The following is a 17,526-nucleotide window of genomic DNA, read 5'->3' as shown; positions in this document are numbered from 1 at the left end:
TCATTAATGAAGAAAAACCAAGTTTTCATTTGCCAACTGATAAAGAAAGTTGTGCAAAATATCGAAGGGAAATTGGAAACTTGTTGTTATCCTGGTCAAGTAAGTAGGCCTTTAACAATAACAAAGTTTAACTCTTATCAAGCTTAATTTTTTTTTTTAGTTTTAGAATCTGTGAACATGTATTGCCTTTACTGTCATCGGCAGGGAGTTGAAGAGCGAATTAAAAAAATTAATTGGGTAAATTTCTATGCATTGTTGTTTATTCTTTTTGAGCAAAAACAAAAATTTGTATGGCAAAAATTATCATATGTATTAATTGTAGATTGCCTGTGATGGGTGTAAAAGATGGGTTCATCGAATATGCTGTTCGATTGATGAGGACACAACCGGGGATGATTTTTATTGTCGCAACTGTAAATAGTTATCTTGTATTTCACCAGTTTTTTATTGTTTTCTTTTTTCATTATTTCTTTTCCACTTTCTATTTAATAAAATATTGCACCATAAGACCTACAGATTTCTGAAATTTTAATTGCAAACTTGCCTAATATTAAGGAAAAAAGGATAATATATACAACCTTTAAGGTTGTGAAAAACACATTTTATATTGTTTTGACCAAAATAGGGGCAAAGTTATATAATTTAACTCTGGCGCGTCTTTAAAACAAGTTTGGTCTGACTACGAATTTACTCTGGCGCGTCTTTAAAACAAGTTTGGTCTGACCACGAATTTACTCTGGCGCGTCTTTAAAACAAGTTTGGTCTGACTACGAATTTACTCTGGCGCGTCTTAAAAAAAAGTTTGGTCTGACTAATAATTTTCTCTGGCGTGTCTTTAAAAAAAGTTTGGTTTGCGCCAGACGCCACTTCAAAATTATAACTGCTGTTGCTCATTCGTCAACAGGGGTTGCATCGTACGACTATAGTTATTGAAGCGGACTATGAGCTTACAAGCAATTGAAATATATTCGTCTATGTCTTAACTACTACGTCTCGATAACAGAATGTCATCAAGTATTTAAGATATATGTGAATGTGTAAAAATAATTTTATGTTTGTTTATTTTTTGTAAAACACTACCAGACGGCAGGCAATAAGCTGATAAGGATATTCTGGTTTTAAAGCGTACGCACTTCCGTACGAATTGCTATTGTTTTGTATTATTAGTTAAATAAACTGTCTGTAACATTTTTTTCTGCACTAAATTAAATAACATAATTAAAAAAGCATCATAAATCAACAATAGACCGGCAGCGTGGTGTAGTCTGGTAGTGGTAAGAACACTTGCTACATCACCATAAGGTTGTCGGTTCAATCCCCACTGCTCTAATGCTTTAGCGCCCTTGAGTAAGGCGCTATAAACGGTATGAACTTCTGCTAAGCCAGCACTTAATCAGCATAATAATTATTGGGCAATTATAATCTATATAATATCCCAAACTGCCACAGGCAACTCGAGACTGGTTCGGAGTGACTGATGTTACTATATGTTTAGGTCGCGCAATCGACCTTCCCACATTGAGGATAAAGATATATACAAAAAAATAGCAAGATATTGTATTTTTAATGAATAAATAATAATAAACTTTAGGTAATATTAATATAATTGTTTCGGTTTTAAGTTGTACCTTTAAAAAAACAAATACATTTACAGACTTATTAAATTTTTATTGAATATAATGGATTTGGTTTATGACAATCTTCGACTGCATATAACTAACGATGCTTTCTATGTTGAATCTTTGCAAGTTGGATCTTTGGACGTGCTGGTGATTGATCGAATTAATCATGAAATTGAGCTACGGGCAAACCGTGAAAATATTCCTCCTGCCCTTGCTGTCAGCAAACCAATTTACGGTTTATTTGGGGTGATACAATTGATAGCTGGACCCTATCTTGTAGTTATAAGAGAACGAGAGCGTGTTGGCGACATTCAAGGCCATACCATTTGGAAAATCACCAAAACTGAGGTTCTTCCATACAAAAAGTCGCTGATGAATCTAAATGAGGAACAGACTTTGGACAACGCAAAATATTTGTCCATGTTGGAAAGTGCCCTGGCTACAAAATCATTTTATTTTAGCACTAGTTTCGATTTAACCCATTCCATGCAAAGGCTGGCATCGGCTGATGCTGATTTTCATAGTGAGCCTTTAAGTGTTCGAGCGGATTCTCGATTCTTTTGGAATCGTCATGCACTACATGACTTTGTAGATCGCCCGGAGTTGCAGAAATTTGCTATACCCATAACGCAAGGTTTTATCTCCATCTCATCTTGCTTTGTTAAAGGACGCACATTCGATATTGCTCTAATTTCTCGTCGAAGCATTTTGAGAGCTGGCACTCGTTATTTTGTTAGAGGACTAGACAGTCATGGTAACCCGGCCAACTATGTTGAAACAGAGCAGATTTTAATGTATGCAAGACAAATTTGTTCAGTTGTTCAGACACGTGGCTCCATTCCATTATTTTGGTCCCAGCGCCCGGATTTAAAATACAAGCCACCTATTGTAATATCAGATGATCACATAGAAAACATGGCTGCTTTCAACAGACATTTTGATTCTCAGGTTGTGTTATATGGAAAGCAAATGATTTTAAACTTAGTGAATCACAAAGGGGTGGAACTTGTTTTGGCAAAAGCTTTACTGGAAGCAGTAAATGAATCGAAGAACCAGAATGTTATGTATGAAGGCTTCGATTTTCATCATGAATGTGGAAGCAATAAATGGCACAGGCTATCAATTTTGATGGACAAAATTGATTTGGATCAGGAAGAATTCGGGTATTTCATGCAGGACAAAGAAGGTGTTGTTTTTATGCAACAAACTGGAGTATTCCGAACAAATTGCATGGATTGTCTCGATCGCACGAATGTTGTCCAATCCCTTATTGCACGAAAATCGCTGACGAAGCAGCTTATCCAGTTAGGCATATTTGGAGTGAACTCAACCATCGAAGAAGAAAGGGATCTGGATTATATGTTGAAGCAAATATGGGCAGATAACGCAGATTACTGTTCTGTACAATATGCTGGCACAGGAGCACTTAAAACAGATTTTACAAGGACAGGAAAAAGAACGAAGATGGGTTTGGTGTACGATGGCTACAATTCACTAGTAAGATATTACAAAAACAACTTTGCAGATGGTTTTCGACAGGATTCTATCGACCTCCTGGTTGGCAATTTTGTGATAACAGATACCATGAGACCTTCACCATTTTCAACCCCTAACCTTAAGCGTCCAGTTATGATGATTATTGCGTGCTATTTTGCATTTTCAGTGCTTGCCTTTTTCACGAATCTCTTATCTGCAACTGGTTTCGGTCGACAGATGTTTTACGTTGCATGTTGGGCTACAGTCACGATGTTACTTTTTGTGTTTCTTGCACGGAGAAGCGGAGGAGCAGCATCAATGTTTGTTAACGAACCGGTTTTAGTTCATCAGAAGAAAAATAATTAAACAATTTTTACGCCGGCTTGATCAACAGCAATATTTGTTTCAAATAATTATGTTTGGTATTAAGACCATTTGGTAAACCTTTTGCTTTATTGTGTATAAAGATTGTGTAAACTATAATGTTGTATATGGAAACAAGTTAATTAGTTTTGTAACAAGTATTATGGTACCTAGTTGTCAAATATTATTGTAACAGAGAAAAATCTGTTTCTGTACATATTAGGTAATAGAAGTCTTAGTAAAACATTTACGTTTGTTATATTAAGGTTTTTTAGGAATCCTTAATTTTTAAAATATAATTTAAGGTTTTTAATATTTGAATACACTAAATTTTTGTGTTTTTTTTATTGACCGTTGTGTAAATTAATTGCGTAAAGTAAAAATATTGATTTATAAATTTTATTCCAAATCTGTTAATCAAAATTGATTAAATCAATTTTTTATAATGATATTGTGCAATACTTGTTAAAAAGTATTTTTAGGGAAATTCTAATGCTTATTTTGATTGTCTTCAGATATTTGGATTAAACTGTAAAATGAACTAAAATAATTTTTGTTGAAACTGCAACATGAGCTTTTCTATTGTTTCGAGAAATCTGCTGAAGTCATACCAACTAAGATGTCTACAAGTTAGTTCTGCAAGACATATTAACCAAAGCGGTTCGGATAAAAATAACAAGTCAATTGAAGAAGCGCCAGCACAAGTTCTTCAACCCATACGCACAGAGATAGGAAATATTAGAAATGCTCCGAACAAAGGTGAATACATTGCAACACGAATCGATGATCTAGTGAACTATGTTAATTCCAATTCCATGTGGCCAATGACTTTTGGACTTGCCTGTTGTGCTGTAGAGATGATGCATTTTGCAGCCCCCAGATACGACATGGACAGATATGGGGTTGTATTTCGTGCCAGTCCACGGCAAGCAGATCTTATGATTGTAGCTGGGACTCTCACCAACAAAATGGCACCGGCTTTAAGAAGAGTTTATGACCAAATGCCTGAACCCAAATGGGTTTTGTCAATGGGAAGTTGTGCCAATGGGGGTGGGTATTACCATTACTCATACGCCGTAGTGAGAGGATGTGACCGCGTTGTCCCAGTGGACATTTACGTCCCGGGATGTCCACCAACTGCGGAAGCATTGTTGTACGGCATCCTGCAGCTTCAAAAGAAAATAAAAAGATCCAAAACCACATCATTTTGGTACAGGGAGCATTCTCCAAAGATTAAACGAATAAGTGACGTGGTCGATGAGCATTTATCTAACAAACCCCCAGCAACAGAGCTCCAAAAACACTAGGTAACTTTTAAGACATACAAAAATTTATTTAAAAGTTCTTTTGTTTCTACATATTTTAAATTGTTTATTAAAAAAATCAGTCAATGGACATTTCTTTTTTGTTGTTTAACTTATTGGTTGCCTGTGTAAAGGATAATTGTAAAATAAACAAAAACTTGTTTTGTTAAAAATTTATTTAAGGTTTTTACACAAATTTGAAAAATTATTTTAAATTAAAAAGTCATTTAGGCACAGTACTAATTCTAAATTGAAAAGTCTTTCTTTAATTGTGGAAACTGTATAAAGTTAGCTAACAGTTTTATGTATATCACATAATTTTTTTGAATTAAAAAATCTTGTTCTAGGTAGAACACGTAAAACTGCACTAACTGCCTTCCCTATTGTTGGATAATGACAAAATTTTGTGTTTTAGTTTATATTTTAAAGGCTGCAATTAAAAATTAGAGATCTTGTACTAAATAATGTTAAAAAACTTTGACATATACATTTGACATATACAAGTTTGACATAACATTTAATTTTATAATGTTTATTAAAAGTTTTTTTTATTGCAACTTTTATATCTAATGCATCAATTAAAAAAAATGCAAATTCAGCCTATGATAAAACAATTAAAATATAAGTTAAACTAATTGTTTTTGTCCAATTTGTGGTGGGTTCGGGCGAATGTTTCTGCAACTAATAACGGAAAAACCAGAGTAGCTTCGGCGTAAATTTTTACAGGTTTGGCATCTCCCTTAATTTTTCCCCAAGATATTGCTTCGTCCGGTCTGGCGCCGGAATCAGAACCATCAAACTCTTGTGCTGTGTTCACAAACACCGAAAAGTCAGCACCGTTTCTCATGAGGTTAGCGTTGCAAATATGATGTTTGACGAGTCCCCCACCTAATATAATAATTCCAGTATGAGCTGCATAAACAGCTTGGTTATTCATTAATCTCATGTCCTCGACAATATCCAAGATAAGTCCTGGTTTTTTATAGGAGTGAAAATAGAGCATATCACCAATGGAGCCATCAGTTAGAGCTGGACTAAAAACTGGGATATTGTTTTTATAGCACCAATAATAAACCGAGTCAGGATTGTTAATTTCTTTTCCTAATCTGTGTATCATCCGAGAGGGCGTCCATTTAGTTCCGTTTTCTTTTTGTTCAACTAGCATTTGATCGAATATAGGCATTATCCAATCCTCAAAAGTACAATAATTATCATTGGGAACCAAAAGGTTTCCTATTCTATTAATCCCTTTGGACCGCAGTTCTTTTCCTGGCAAAGAAAATTCTCCTATAAAAGTAGGGGCCATGCATTTAATAAAATCCTCCTCAACCCCACCAGCAGTCACCACAATACAATCAATAAGATTATGCTGAGCCAAAAATCTGATTGTACTTCTTATGCCAGAAGATATCATATTAGATGTGAAGCCCAGAAAAATGGTACAGTTTGTTCTTATTCTTTCTATAGGATTAAGGTTTACTTTTTCCAAGTCAGATTCAGATAATGGCTCAGACCTCTTTTTTAACATTTTATTGATCTCAAAAACAGCATTTCCAAAGTTTGTTGCTTGAAATCCAGACGTCGCATAGGATTGCAGTAATGCGTGATAATCAATACCTTTGTTAAAATCGTAACCGGAAACCTCCGTAGAATATTCCGGCATTTGTTCGCTTTTGCTCAGCACAGCATCTCTTGCTGATGATAACGCAGCCATCCTGTTAAATTTATTAACTGTGTAGCGTACTGATAGATTATATTTTTAATACAGTATAGTCCGATAGTATTAAAGAAATTTTGCGAAGAGGAAGAGTCAATATCTAAAAATGATAGACAAACTAAAATTTAAAAAGCACTATGGTGAACATTTTAATTAATAATATAGAATTAAGTTTAAACACAATTTTTTCACTCTATTATGTTTTTAAAGTAAAGTCAGGTCCATTTTCATAAGATTTAAAAATATTATGTTGTATGTTGAATTACTAAACACAATTTGCACGTGCTGATTGCTTAAAAATGGTGGAAAACGCTAATGGATAAATACAAAATGGTACTATATTATTGATCTACATTTCATGTTTTAAACTTTATTTGACTGTTTTTTTTATTATAGGAAACATAAATACAAGTTTAAAATTTTATTTATTAACAATATTTGCATTTTAGAATAGTACGTGCTATTTTACTAAACGGAATTGTATGTTTAAACTTATTAAAAACTTTATATATATACTGTCTGCCTTTATTTATTAAAATAGATCGTTTGGTAATTATTATTTATACATTAAATATGTTGCGAACATTACACATTCAAAACATTGATAATGGAGCAGGTGACATTTTCCGCCATTTTTATCAACATCACAACAATAACAACAACCGCGACGCATGTTAGCATGTGGTAAGAATCAAATGCTACCGAGCTAATATGTTTTAAATAAACAGATAAACACTAAGGCAGTCAATCTATTTGTGAAAGCAGGAAGTTTTCACCTACTATCTGACTATTCTTTGGTGAATTAAACATTTTTGTTATACATTTTTTTTCAAACGATTTGTTTTAGTCAAAATTCCATCAATTCTAAATTGCGTAAGTAAGGATGGAAGCAAAAAAATATGAGATTATTAAACAAATAAAAAATATTTGTAAAAAAAATAAAAGAGAAATAAACCCTGAGGAATCGGCAAAACATTTTTATGACCTTGGTTTATTATTTAAAACCGAAGGTTTACAACAGAAAAATAAAATTAAACTAGTTCAAACTGCAGGTTTACTTAATGCATCTATTTATCGAAATCCAAAAGATGTTGAAGAAATTAAACAAGACCTTAAACAATTTTGCCTTGAATTACTTAAAGTTGCTAAGGCAGAAAACCAAACTGCTGATTTATTTGCTTATTCGGATATGATTGCTGAAGATGTGAAGCAAATGAGAAAAGAGGTTAATGCAAAACTTAAAGATATTCCCTTAATTTCTGAATATATATCTGACATTGAATTTACAAAACTTAAAGGTGAAAAAGTTGAGGCCATACGCAGTCTGCAGAATGGTATCAGTGAAAATTATACTAGGATTATGAAACGTATAGGCGGGTTTTGTGAGGAAATAATGGGAAATCCCTTATGTAAATATGCATTGGTTGGACTTGGATCACTATCACGGAAGGAAATAACCCCTTACTCTGATTTTGAACACATTATTATTCTTGAAGATAAAATGGATGAGCAAGAAAAAATAAAAGACTACTTCAGGTGGTTTTCTGTTATTTTTCAAGTTATTTTAATTAATCTGAGAGAAACAAATATTTCTCGACTTCATATTCCTGGTTTGCGAAGTAAGAACCCTGTGGAGTTCTATGATGCTGTTACACCATTTGGCATATCTTTTGATGGTATGATGCCACATGCTTGTAAGTTTCCACTAGGAGGACAAGTTGAACTTATTCAAACAGTAAGTAAGATGGCACGCTTTATTGGATCTGATAAAGATTTAAAAAATGATTATCACTTGTCCGACATGTTAATGACGTCATGTTTTGTAGCTGGGGATCAAGGTTTATTTGAAGACTTTCAACATTCTGTTGATAAAGAATTAGCTTTGTTAAACTGGTATAAATTTGTATTATCAGTTGGATTTCAAATAAAAAAAAATCAGGACCTTTTTTTTTTATTATCACAACTTACTTTGAAAGACTCCCCAATAAATGTAAAAAGTATGGTTTACAGAAGTTCAACCATATTTGTTTCTGCCATTGGTAAAATTCATAAGATTAAAAAATCTTGTTGCTTTGACATTTTAGAGGAGCTTCAAAAAATGTTGGGCTTCTCAAAAAAAATTGGTGATGATCTCAAATTTGCCATTGCCGTAGCATGTGAGACAAGGCTAAGGATTTATATGGATAATGAATCACAAAATGATGTTATCCCATGGTCACAAATACAAAAAAAGTTTGTGAAGATTGTTGGAGTAAAAAGCCTTGTTGAATATTTTGGAATAATTGATATGTTTCAAGACAAGATTTTCGAACTTGATAAAATGTCAGAACAAAAAAGACCTACTTATTTTTTAGCAAGTTTTCATTTAAGATGTTATGAATATGGTGTACACCAGGCAACCAAACACATTTCTAAACTTGAAAACTCTCAAGATGCTGGGTTGTCTAAAAAAAAAAGAGCGATAATTGCTTATTGTCACTTTATTAATGGTGCATGTAATTTAAATCTTGAAAAATATGATAGAGCGCTAACAGATTTTAAAACCTACCAAAGCAGGCAAATCACTGAAAACTTGCAATTGATTAATGAAGCTGATTTTTATAATGCTTTTGGATGTTGTTATTATGAGCTCGGTCAATATAATGTTGCATTGGAAAATTTTGAAGAGTCTGTTAAAATCTTTAAAAGTACTAAGGATCGAAATGCAAGCGATGATATTGCACATGGGTATTATTGGTTTGGTTTGTGCAAATTTAGGCTTGAACGATTTACAGAAGCAATAGAAGACTTGCTAAACTCGATTGAAAAATCTGAACAAATTGAAAGGGCTAGTGTTAAAAGTCGCTATTTTGCAAAGGATTATTATTGGATTGGTTTGTGCAAAATTAAACTTGATCGTTATAAAGAAGCTTTAACCTATTTTGAGGACTCAATTCGAATTCGCGAAGAAATTGATGACAATCCAAGTAAAAGCAATGATGTTGCTGAATGTCATTTCCAAATTGGAGTATGCCAATATAACCTCCTCAAATTTGATAAAGCGATAAAAAATTTACAGCTTTCATTAACTATAACGCTATTGATTGCCAGGGATTTAACAATATGCATTGATGTTCCTAATTTTCAATTTCATATTGAAAATTACAAAAATGAGCCAAGTAAATGTAAAAGAATATTAACAAAATTCCAAAACACACTTAAAGTAAGTCAACTAACTCGTAAAGAAAGAACTTCATGCCTTGATGTTTCTAATTGTTATTTTTATTTTGGAAAATGCAAATATGAGCTTCACCAATACCAAGAAACATTAACACATTTTCAAATATCACATTCAATCAAACTACTCATGACTGAAGATCCCCAAAAAAGCAATGATATTGCTTGTGGTTATTTTGAAATCGGAAAATGCGAATATAAACTTGGTCAATACAGAGAGGGGTGTTTAAATTTGCAAACTTCACTTGGAACCTATCTAATTGCTGCTCCAACTGACTACAATGTCATTTTTGAAGGTCTTTACTTGGTTGGGTTGTGTAAGTTTAATCTGAGTCAATATGAGGAAGCTTTAGTTAATTTGCAAACCTCATTTGTTTTTTATTATTTTGTTTCTAAAGATTCAATTACAAGCAGTATCATTTGCGATTGTTATTACCACATTTGCTTGTGCAAATACAAGCTTAGAAAACAAGTAACGGGAGATAATACAGCAAACAATTCCAATATACAGTAAAAAGAAACTGAAATTCTTACTATTTTGTAAGATTAGATAAAGAAAGTTTACTTACATACATATATTGTTAACTACTCAAAATAAAATAGTTTCAGATTTTGTATGTTATACAAAAATGTTAGTTAAACATAAGGGGTTTTTATTAAGCTTATTTAATTGGTTTCTATTAAAATGTTGTAGTAACAAATATTGCATGTAGTTATTCTCTTACACACTACAACATACCTTTACAGTTTTAATTTGTTAAGACTGGGTTTGGTGATGCCATAATATACTATAAAATCTTTGTATAAACATTAATACTTTTGGCATGTTTTAAGTCATTTTGTCATTTTTTCCCGTCGCATTGTTGTAATATTAATGGTATATCGTATTTATTATTTACTTTTATCAATGCGCGAACCCCCCCCCAGAAAAAATGTACCTGTAAATGGAACACATAATACATTATACTTTATTTAATACTAATGACATAATAAAATAGTTTATGTTACATTACTTCATATTGCATTGCATTATATATATTTTTTTAGATTAATTTTTTTTATGCATGATTGTAATTTTACCTTTTTTATACAAACTTGTTTCATATCTTTTACCACAACTGTGATACATATATATGCTTTTGCATACATACTATGCTTTTTTAGGTTTGTTAAGTTTTAATATATGCATTTTATACTTTTTATAAGTTATTTAATTTATAGCCTATACATTTTTATTTTATTTTTTTAAATAGCAATAATAGTAATTAAAAAATATCTAGTTAAAAAAAAAATTTATCGTCAAAAACTTTTTATTGCTTTATTTTTTAGACTGGCTGGTTAAAAAAAATTTATTAAAAGTTGTAAAAAGTTTGAATGTAATGAATCGACAACAACATAGATCTCAAAGTCCAGGTTTTCGTAGAAACAATAACGAAAGATTTTCTAATCGGAAAAATGACTATCGACGTCCCCCTATTAACACATTTCCTGAACAAGAAAATGTAAGTTTTTGATAAGTTTAACTTGTTTGTTTAGTAGAGAAATAATTAGGCAACAAATTTTTACATTAATTTTATTTTTTATATATCTATATTATCTGCTATTTAAAAAATGATATAAATAACTTGGATACTATTTAATCTCTCATTTTTTGACTTAATTTTTACTTAATTTAACAGTATGATGCGGAAAAAAGGAGAAGAAATAATGAACCAATGTATACAACTGCAAATAACACTAACATGGATATGGTTATTGAAGATGGGAGAATTGATTTCAGTGATTGTTACTTAAGGCCACCACGTAAGCTATCTTTAGATTGTTCTATATTGCCACATTTTTATACATGTTTTTATCCTCAATGTGGAAAGATCGATTTCATGATCTGAACATAGAGTAACATCAGTTACCCCGACCAAGGCTTGAGTTACCTTGGGAAGTTTAAGGTATTATAGATTATAATTGCCTGATTATTAAGCTTCTAATTATGTATTGGCTTAGCAAGAGTTAATTTGTTTACAGCGCCTCACTCTAGAACGCTACAGCATGAGAGCAGTGGGGATCACTTAAGCTTATTAAGTCTGTTTTAAAGATCACTTTTCTCATATTTTTGCTGACTCACATTAAAAGAAATGATTTTTTTTTTGGTAGTTGCTGACAAATAAACACAAAAAAAAATTTCAAACATAATAAATTAATTACAGATGATACCTGGACACCAAGACGATTGAAACCAGTTGGTTGCAGAACAATATTTGTTGGTGGATTTCCCGATAAAATTATGGCAGAATCAAATAGATGTAAGAAGTTTTTATGTGTATATAGTAAATTGAATGCAATATAGTTCTTAAAAATTTGCGCACACTGTTTTTTTTACCAATTTTAAACAGAGAAAAAAAATAATTAATTTTAATATAGAAATTGTACCTGAATATTAAAAAATTTTTTTTTTATAAATTTATTGAGGAAAATTAGTTAGCTAATATATATTTTTGAATAAAATTGTTTTTATTTTAGTAATGGATATTGTTAGAGAAGTTTTTACGTTAAATGGAGGTCAAATCGAATCTGTCAGAAAAAACAACAAAGGTTTTTTTCATGTGAGATTTGTGATGGAGGAAAGTGTGGATGCTGCTATTAAAGTGTTGGGTAAGCTCTTTTTTATTCTTTGTGTTAATTTAAAAAAAAAATTAAATTCTTGGTTACTGTAATTTAAAATATCGTATATATAGGCTATTTAAAATCTAGCAATATAATTTAAATATTTATTATTTAAATCAAGCAAAAATTATATTAGATAAATTTTTTTTTATTGAATTATATTATAGGCTATATATATATACTTTTTAGTATTTTTAAATTTCTAGAATATTTAATGAAAATATTATATAGGAAGTCGAATGCGCGACTTAAACATAGAGTAACATCAGTTACTCCAACCCAGTCTCGAGTTGCCAGTGGCAGTTTGGGATTTTATAGATTATAATTGCCCTGTAATAATGCTGCTGATTAAGTGCTGGCTCAGCAGGAGTTTATACCGTTTGTAGCGCCTTACTCAAGGGCGCTACAGCATGGGATCAGTGGGGATTAAACCCACGACCTCATGTGTAGTGTAGCATGTGTTCTTACCACTACACCACGCTGCCGGTTGTATATATTATATATTTAAATTAAGCAAAAATTATATATATAAAATTATATTATTTTTATTAAATCATATCATATATACTTCATAGTATTTTTATTTTTAAGGATATTTCATGGTTATAAGAAATATTTGCGGCCAATCTGAAGTATCTTTTCGATTGAGAGTTGATTTTTCTGAAACGCGAGGTGACCTTCATGATATGAGAAGTACTGAGATGCTGGCAAAAAGCTTAAATGTTCCTGGAAGCAGTATTCCAAACATGCCTTCATTCTCAGATGCTGCTGTTCAAGGGGTTATTGATAGTTTTAAAGGTAAATTTGGCTGTATAAAAAATTATTAAAGAATATTTCTTTTAATCTGTACAAAATTTAAATTTAAATTTTTTTACACATGTTAATAAAAAGGATTTTCAAACCTTTTTCACATAGTTTTTAAAAATCTGCATAACTGTATAATAGCCTAAATATATTAATTTATTATAAATTTAAAAAATATTTTTAATTTTAGAACCAGACAAGTTTCAGGAATCAGTTATTGTCGTTCGAGGATGGATTAATTCCAATCTAATCACAAAAGATAATTCTACAAGAGTTTTCATGATGCTACAAGCCAGTTACTTACAAGTAAATATTATGTATATAATTTAAATTATTTTAAATAAATCAATATAGGTTTTTAAAACAGAAAAGAATTTAAAAAAAATAAGTTAATATTTTATGCAAATAATATTAATTAATTATTTTGTATTAATCTTAAAAATTATATTTACAAAATATTTTTTTAGTCACTGTAACATTTTCAAAATCCTATGTAAGCAGTTTAGAAATTAACTTTTTTTTACTAATCAAATATACCACATTCTTATAGGTTCAAAATCTTCTGGAGCAGAAAAAACAATTGAATGAAGAATATAAAACTGTCCAGACAAGATACCGATCAAACATTATTCGACTGCGCAAAGGATGTAAGATTGATGTTTTTTTTGTATTTTAAAAAAGAAAAAAATGCAGCAGTGCAAATCTTAGTCAATCTAAGTTACCAATAATGTGTTTAAAATTATGCATTTGTTTGCAATATAAGTTTTACCATCAATTTTCAAATAGTTGCTTTCTGAATGACCAAATAACAGGTAAATAATTTATGTCTTTGGCTCTTTCCTCTAAAAAAGGTTTGTAATTTATACTCTTATCTTAATGAAGTTTCTTGAAGTAAATTGATGTTTAGAAAACTAAGTTGCCGAGATTTTGACACAATTTGTAAGTGTCTACATTAGTAAGACCTGAAAAGTAAATAAGTTAGTAAAATTTTTAAAAAATCTAGTGGATATCCAAAGTTCATGAACAAAAAGAATCACTGTCAGAATTCAACAAATTTTTGAATGGACTTTACACGTTCTAAGAGGTTTTATTTTTATTTTTTTAGTCAACAATCTCATTTTACTTTATGAGGACGCACACAAGCAATCGGCTTGGGATAAATTTACCCGCCCCCAGAGGAAATCTATCGACACTTGGCTTAACCAGGCAAAGGTAAGGTTCAAGTCTTTAAGTAAGTAAATGCAACAGGAATAATGCTACAAGTTTTTTTTGCATTCGGATATAATTTTAAAACAAATTTTTAACTTAAACTGTTATTGTGATCTGTTGAGCCAAATTAAGGTAAACACTTTCTTTTTTCTAATACGAAAAATTAGTTTTTTTTTACAAACTTGAATTAGGAAAAATTTTTTTTTTTTATTTAAAACAGCAACTCTATTTAAATAAGATAAAATGTTTGATTTTATGCCTAACTGAAATTCAACAATATTTATTTAAAAATATCCTATGCCAGGGTTAACAGGTTTCATGTTTACCAAAAAGATTTTTTTCTATGAGTATTCTTACCTACAAGAAAACATACATATGTTTATAAACTGTCATTTGGAGAGTAAATAAGTGAATTTGTTCCAATGTACTTCTATATCTAATGTACTTCTATACATCGAACGAAAGTCTTAGGTCCTACTAGTGTTAGTTCTGTTAAAAAACCTAATTCGTTTTAGAATAGATTTTTTTTTTTGAAATTTGTTATCACCTTTATGTTTTTAATATTCTTATTATTGTCAGGTTATGTAGATGTAACTGTCATTGTTAGTTTTGTAAAGGTTTATAGTAAGAAGCTGATTCCAATATGTCTTCTGTTTTGAAGTACACTTTTTTACTTTCTTATCGACGATTGCCTCAAGTAAATTCTGACTATATTTTTATTTTGTTAAAAACAAAAAAAGAAAACAAAAAAGAAAATCCAAATTCTTTTATTTGTTTACATTAAAATGGGTTTTAAAATGGTGGTTATTTTGAAAGGAAAATAAAGGTTTAAGAAAAAAAAAAGAGGAAAAGTAGATCAAAAATTGTTGACCTTTCTTTATTTCGTATTTTCCTTAAAGTTCTGAAACTACCTGGAAAAATATTGAAAAATCTTTATTTCTATGATTTTTAAAGAGGTTCTTCACAGCTTCTTGTTTAAGACATTTATTCAAATTTCTTGGACCCAAATTTAACTTAGTATTTAGAAATTTTGATATAATTATAAAAAGAGTTAAAAATTAGTTTTTTTTTTAAAGTAAGTATTACAATGTGCCGGAAGAACTTTTAAGATTTTACTTTTGTATAAAAAAGTGTTTATATTTGCAAGAGGACAAGATTTTTTAAATACCTAATATTTGAAATGTGTTCGATTTTTCAGGATTAATATAAAATACGATTTTTCAGGTTTTCTAAGAATTTTAGATTTAGTAAATCTAACTTGAAATTATATTTTGGTAAAGTTTTTATATTGTTTAGGATGGGTTAAGTGCAAACAGAAAACTAGAAATGCCAGGTGAAGAGGGTGATAAACTGATGGAATTATGTGATGAAAATTATGGTGAATACATATTTTAAAAACATTAAATTTAAAAATAGAGATTGTAATATCTAGAATGATGTTATATATACAAAAAAGTGCTTCAAGACAATTTAGTTTTTTTTTTTTTTAAGTTACAACATTTGTTAAAGTTTTGTTATTTAATGTTGCTTTTAAAGGGGAGGGGAATTCTAAACAAAACAATTCTAGTTCTGTTAAAAATTCATTGCAGGAAGTTCAACAGGTATTTAATTTAATTTGATTATTTTATGATGCTTTATTTTAAATTTTGATTTTTTTTTGCAGCAAGTTTGGGATTTGATAGTTAAACTTCAAACAAAAGACAACCACATTAAAGAAAAGAATGAGAAAATCGAAAATTTAAAGAAAAAAATTGATGGAAAACGAGATTTATTAAGTAAGTAATTTAAAAGGTTGTCAAAATTTAACATTTAATCAGATCACTTATATTTTTTTCTATTTTTAATAACACTGATGTTTGCGAGTTTAAACCCAAAAAATATATGCCTAAATTGATTAAATTATCGGCTAATATTTTAAGATTAGTCACATCATTTATGCTTTTTCCATTTTTAAATATATTGCTGTTTTGCCAATATTTTAAGATTGGTAATGTGAAAATACCTAAATTCTAAATCTAAGTTTTTTTGTCTTAGCTAAAAAGCAAGAAGAAAACCATTTAGTCCCCAAAAAAGATGCAAAATTATTATGTAAGTTTTATTTATTGACAAAATAATTTTAAATCATAAATTTTTTTTCCACTTGTTTGCTAAGTTATACATAAAAATTTTTATGAACAAACTTAAGTAAATTATGTTTGTTTTTTAGGTGCATTGGCATCATTTTTAAGGGTGTTTCCTGATGGCGCTTTTGTGCGACATATTAAAGAATATTTAATAGAAAATAAAATTGACGTAAGTTTTTATTTGAATACATTTTAAACAATTAGTTCAATATTTGGTAATCTTTTTTTAGTATATCTTTACTCTCGATTTAAAAAAAGCTAACATTGTGCCATTATTATAGGGTAATGTTTAATACCTTGACCCAGTCTTGAGTTGTATTTTGGCAGTTTTTGGAACGCATTTTGCTGGTTAATATAATTTTGAAATTGGCAGAAATTCAGACAGTTCATAGCATCTTACTTTTTATATAGTTCATAGCATCTAATATTATATAATTTTAAACCACATGGGTTTGGCAACTAGGCTATTTTTATATTGGAAACTAATGTGTAGATTTAATGCAAAAAGAAATAAAATGCTAATTTTTTAGAATCTTTTTGTTTATAATTAAGTCAAAAATTATTTGTTCTATTTAGGCAAGCATTGAAACTGTTGAAGTATTATTTTTGAAACTTCCCGACTTGTTTGAATTGAATGTGAGTTTAGTGGATGGGAAACCTTGTCACAAGTGGTCTTGCAAAAACAAGTAAAACATTCACATGAGGGATCTTATAGATAACCTGAACTGGTTTTGTGAAAACACTTAGATGCTTTAAAGAAATTAATTGTCAATCATGGCCAATAGAGTAAATGTTATAATCTATATCAAGAACCTAAAAAATTTTTTTTTTAAATTAAACCTACTGTTACAGTTTAAAAAACAAAGTTATAATGTTATGTTGCTTCAGTACAATGTGTTGGTATGTTGCTTAAGTGTTGTATTATTTTTGTGTGTTAATTTATCAGGAAAATATTATTACTGCTGTAACTTTTTTTTATATTTCTGTTTGGTTGAATTTTTATTTTCGTTTTTTACATATTGCATAAATAA

The 17,526-nt window shown here is 30.0% G+C and overlaps 4 protein-coding genes across 4 annotated transcripts; 3 read left to right on the top strand and 1 right to left on the bottom strand.

Moving 5' to 3' along the window:
• The first annotated feature begins 1,659 nt into the window (after positions 1-1,659).
• On the top strand, positions 1,660-3,829 carry LOC145751434 (phosphatidylinositol-3-phosphatase SAC1-like). The gene has a single exon (XM_082567576.1). It carries the CDS (start codon positions 1,680-1,682, stop codon positions 3,462-3,464), a length of 1,785 nt encoding a protein of 594 aa, XP_082423702.1. The 5' UTR covers positions 1,660-1,679; the 3' UTR covers positions 3,465-3,829.
• Positions 3,830-3,975: 146 nt separating this feature from the next.
• On the top strand, positions 3,976-5,363 carry LOC145751436 (NADH-quinone oxidoreductase subunit B-like). Its single transcript, XM_082567578.1, has 2 exons — positions 3,976-4,768; positions 5,113-5,363. The coding sequence occupies exon 1, from the start codon at positions 4,031-4,033 to the stop codon at positions 4,766-4,768; it is 738 nt and encodes a 245-aa protein (XP_082423704.1). The 5' UTR covers positions 3,976-4,030; the 3' UTR covers positions 5,113-5,363.
• Positions 5,181-6,717, bottom strand: LOC145751435 (deoxyhypusine synthase-like). The gene has a single exon (XM_082567577.1). It carries the CDS (start codon positions 6,477-6,479, stop codon positions 5,397-5,399), a length of 1,083 nt encoding a protein of 360 aa, XP_082423703.1. The 5' UTR covers positions 6,480-6,717; the 3' UTR covers positions 5,181-5,396.
• Positions 6,718-10,477: 3,760 nt separating this feature from the next.
• Positions 10,478-17,484, top strand: LOC145750670 (ecto-NOX disulfide-thiol exchanger 2-like). The gene is made up of 15 exons (XM_082566748.1): positions 10,478-10,862; positions 11,028-11,200; positions 11,378-11,501; positions 11,903-11,998; positions 12,216-12,347; positions 12,951-13,157; positions 13,354-13,469; positions 13,714-13,810; positions 14,269-14,375; positions 15,669-15,750; positions 15,909-15,973; positions 16,036-16,147; positions 16,407-16,460; positions 16,579-16,664; positions 17,072-17,484. The coding sequence occupies exons 1-15, from the start codon at positions 10,832-10,834 to the stop codon at positions 17,183-17,185; spliced, it is 1,596 nt and encodes a 531-aa protein (XP_082422874.1). The 5' UTR covers positions 10,478-10,831; the 3' UTR covers positions 17,186-17,484.
• Positions 17,485-17,526: the final 42 nt, after the last annotated feature.

This window comes from Corella eumyota, chromosome 4, assembly GCF_963082875.1.
Source record: "Corella eumyota chromosome 4, kaCorEumy4.1, whole genome shotgun sequence".
NCBI lineage: Eukaryota > Metazoa > Chordata > Ascidiacea > Phlebobranchia > Corellidae > Corella > Corella eumyota.
The sequence above is the reverse complement of the archived record's forward strand: the minus strand, read 5'-3'. Positions and strand labels throughout refer to the sequence as shown.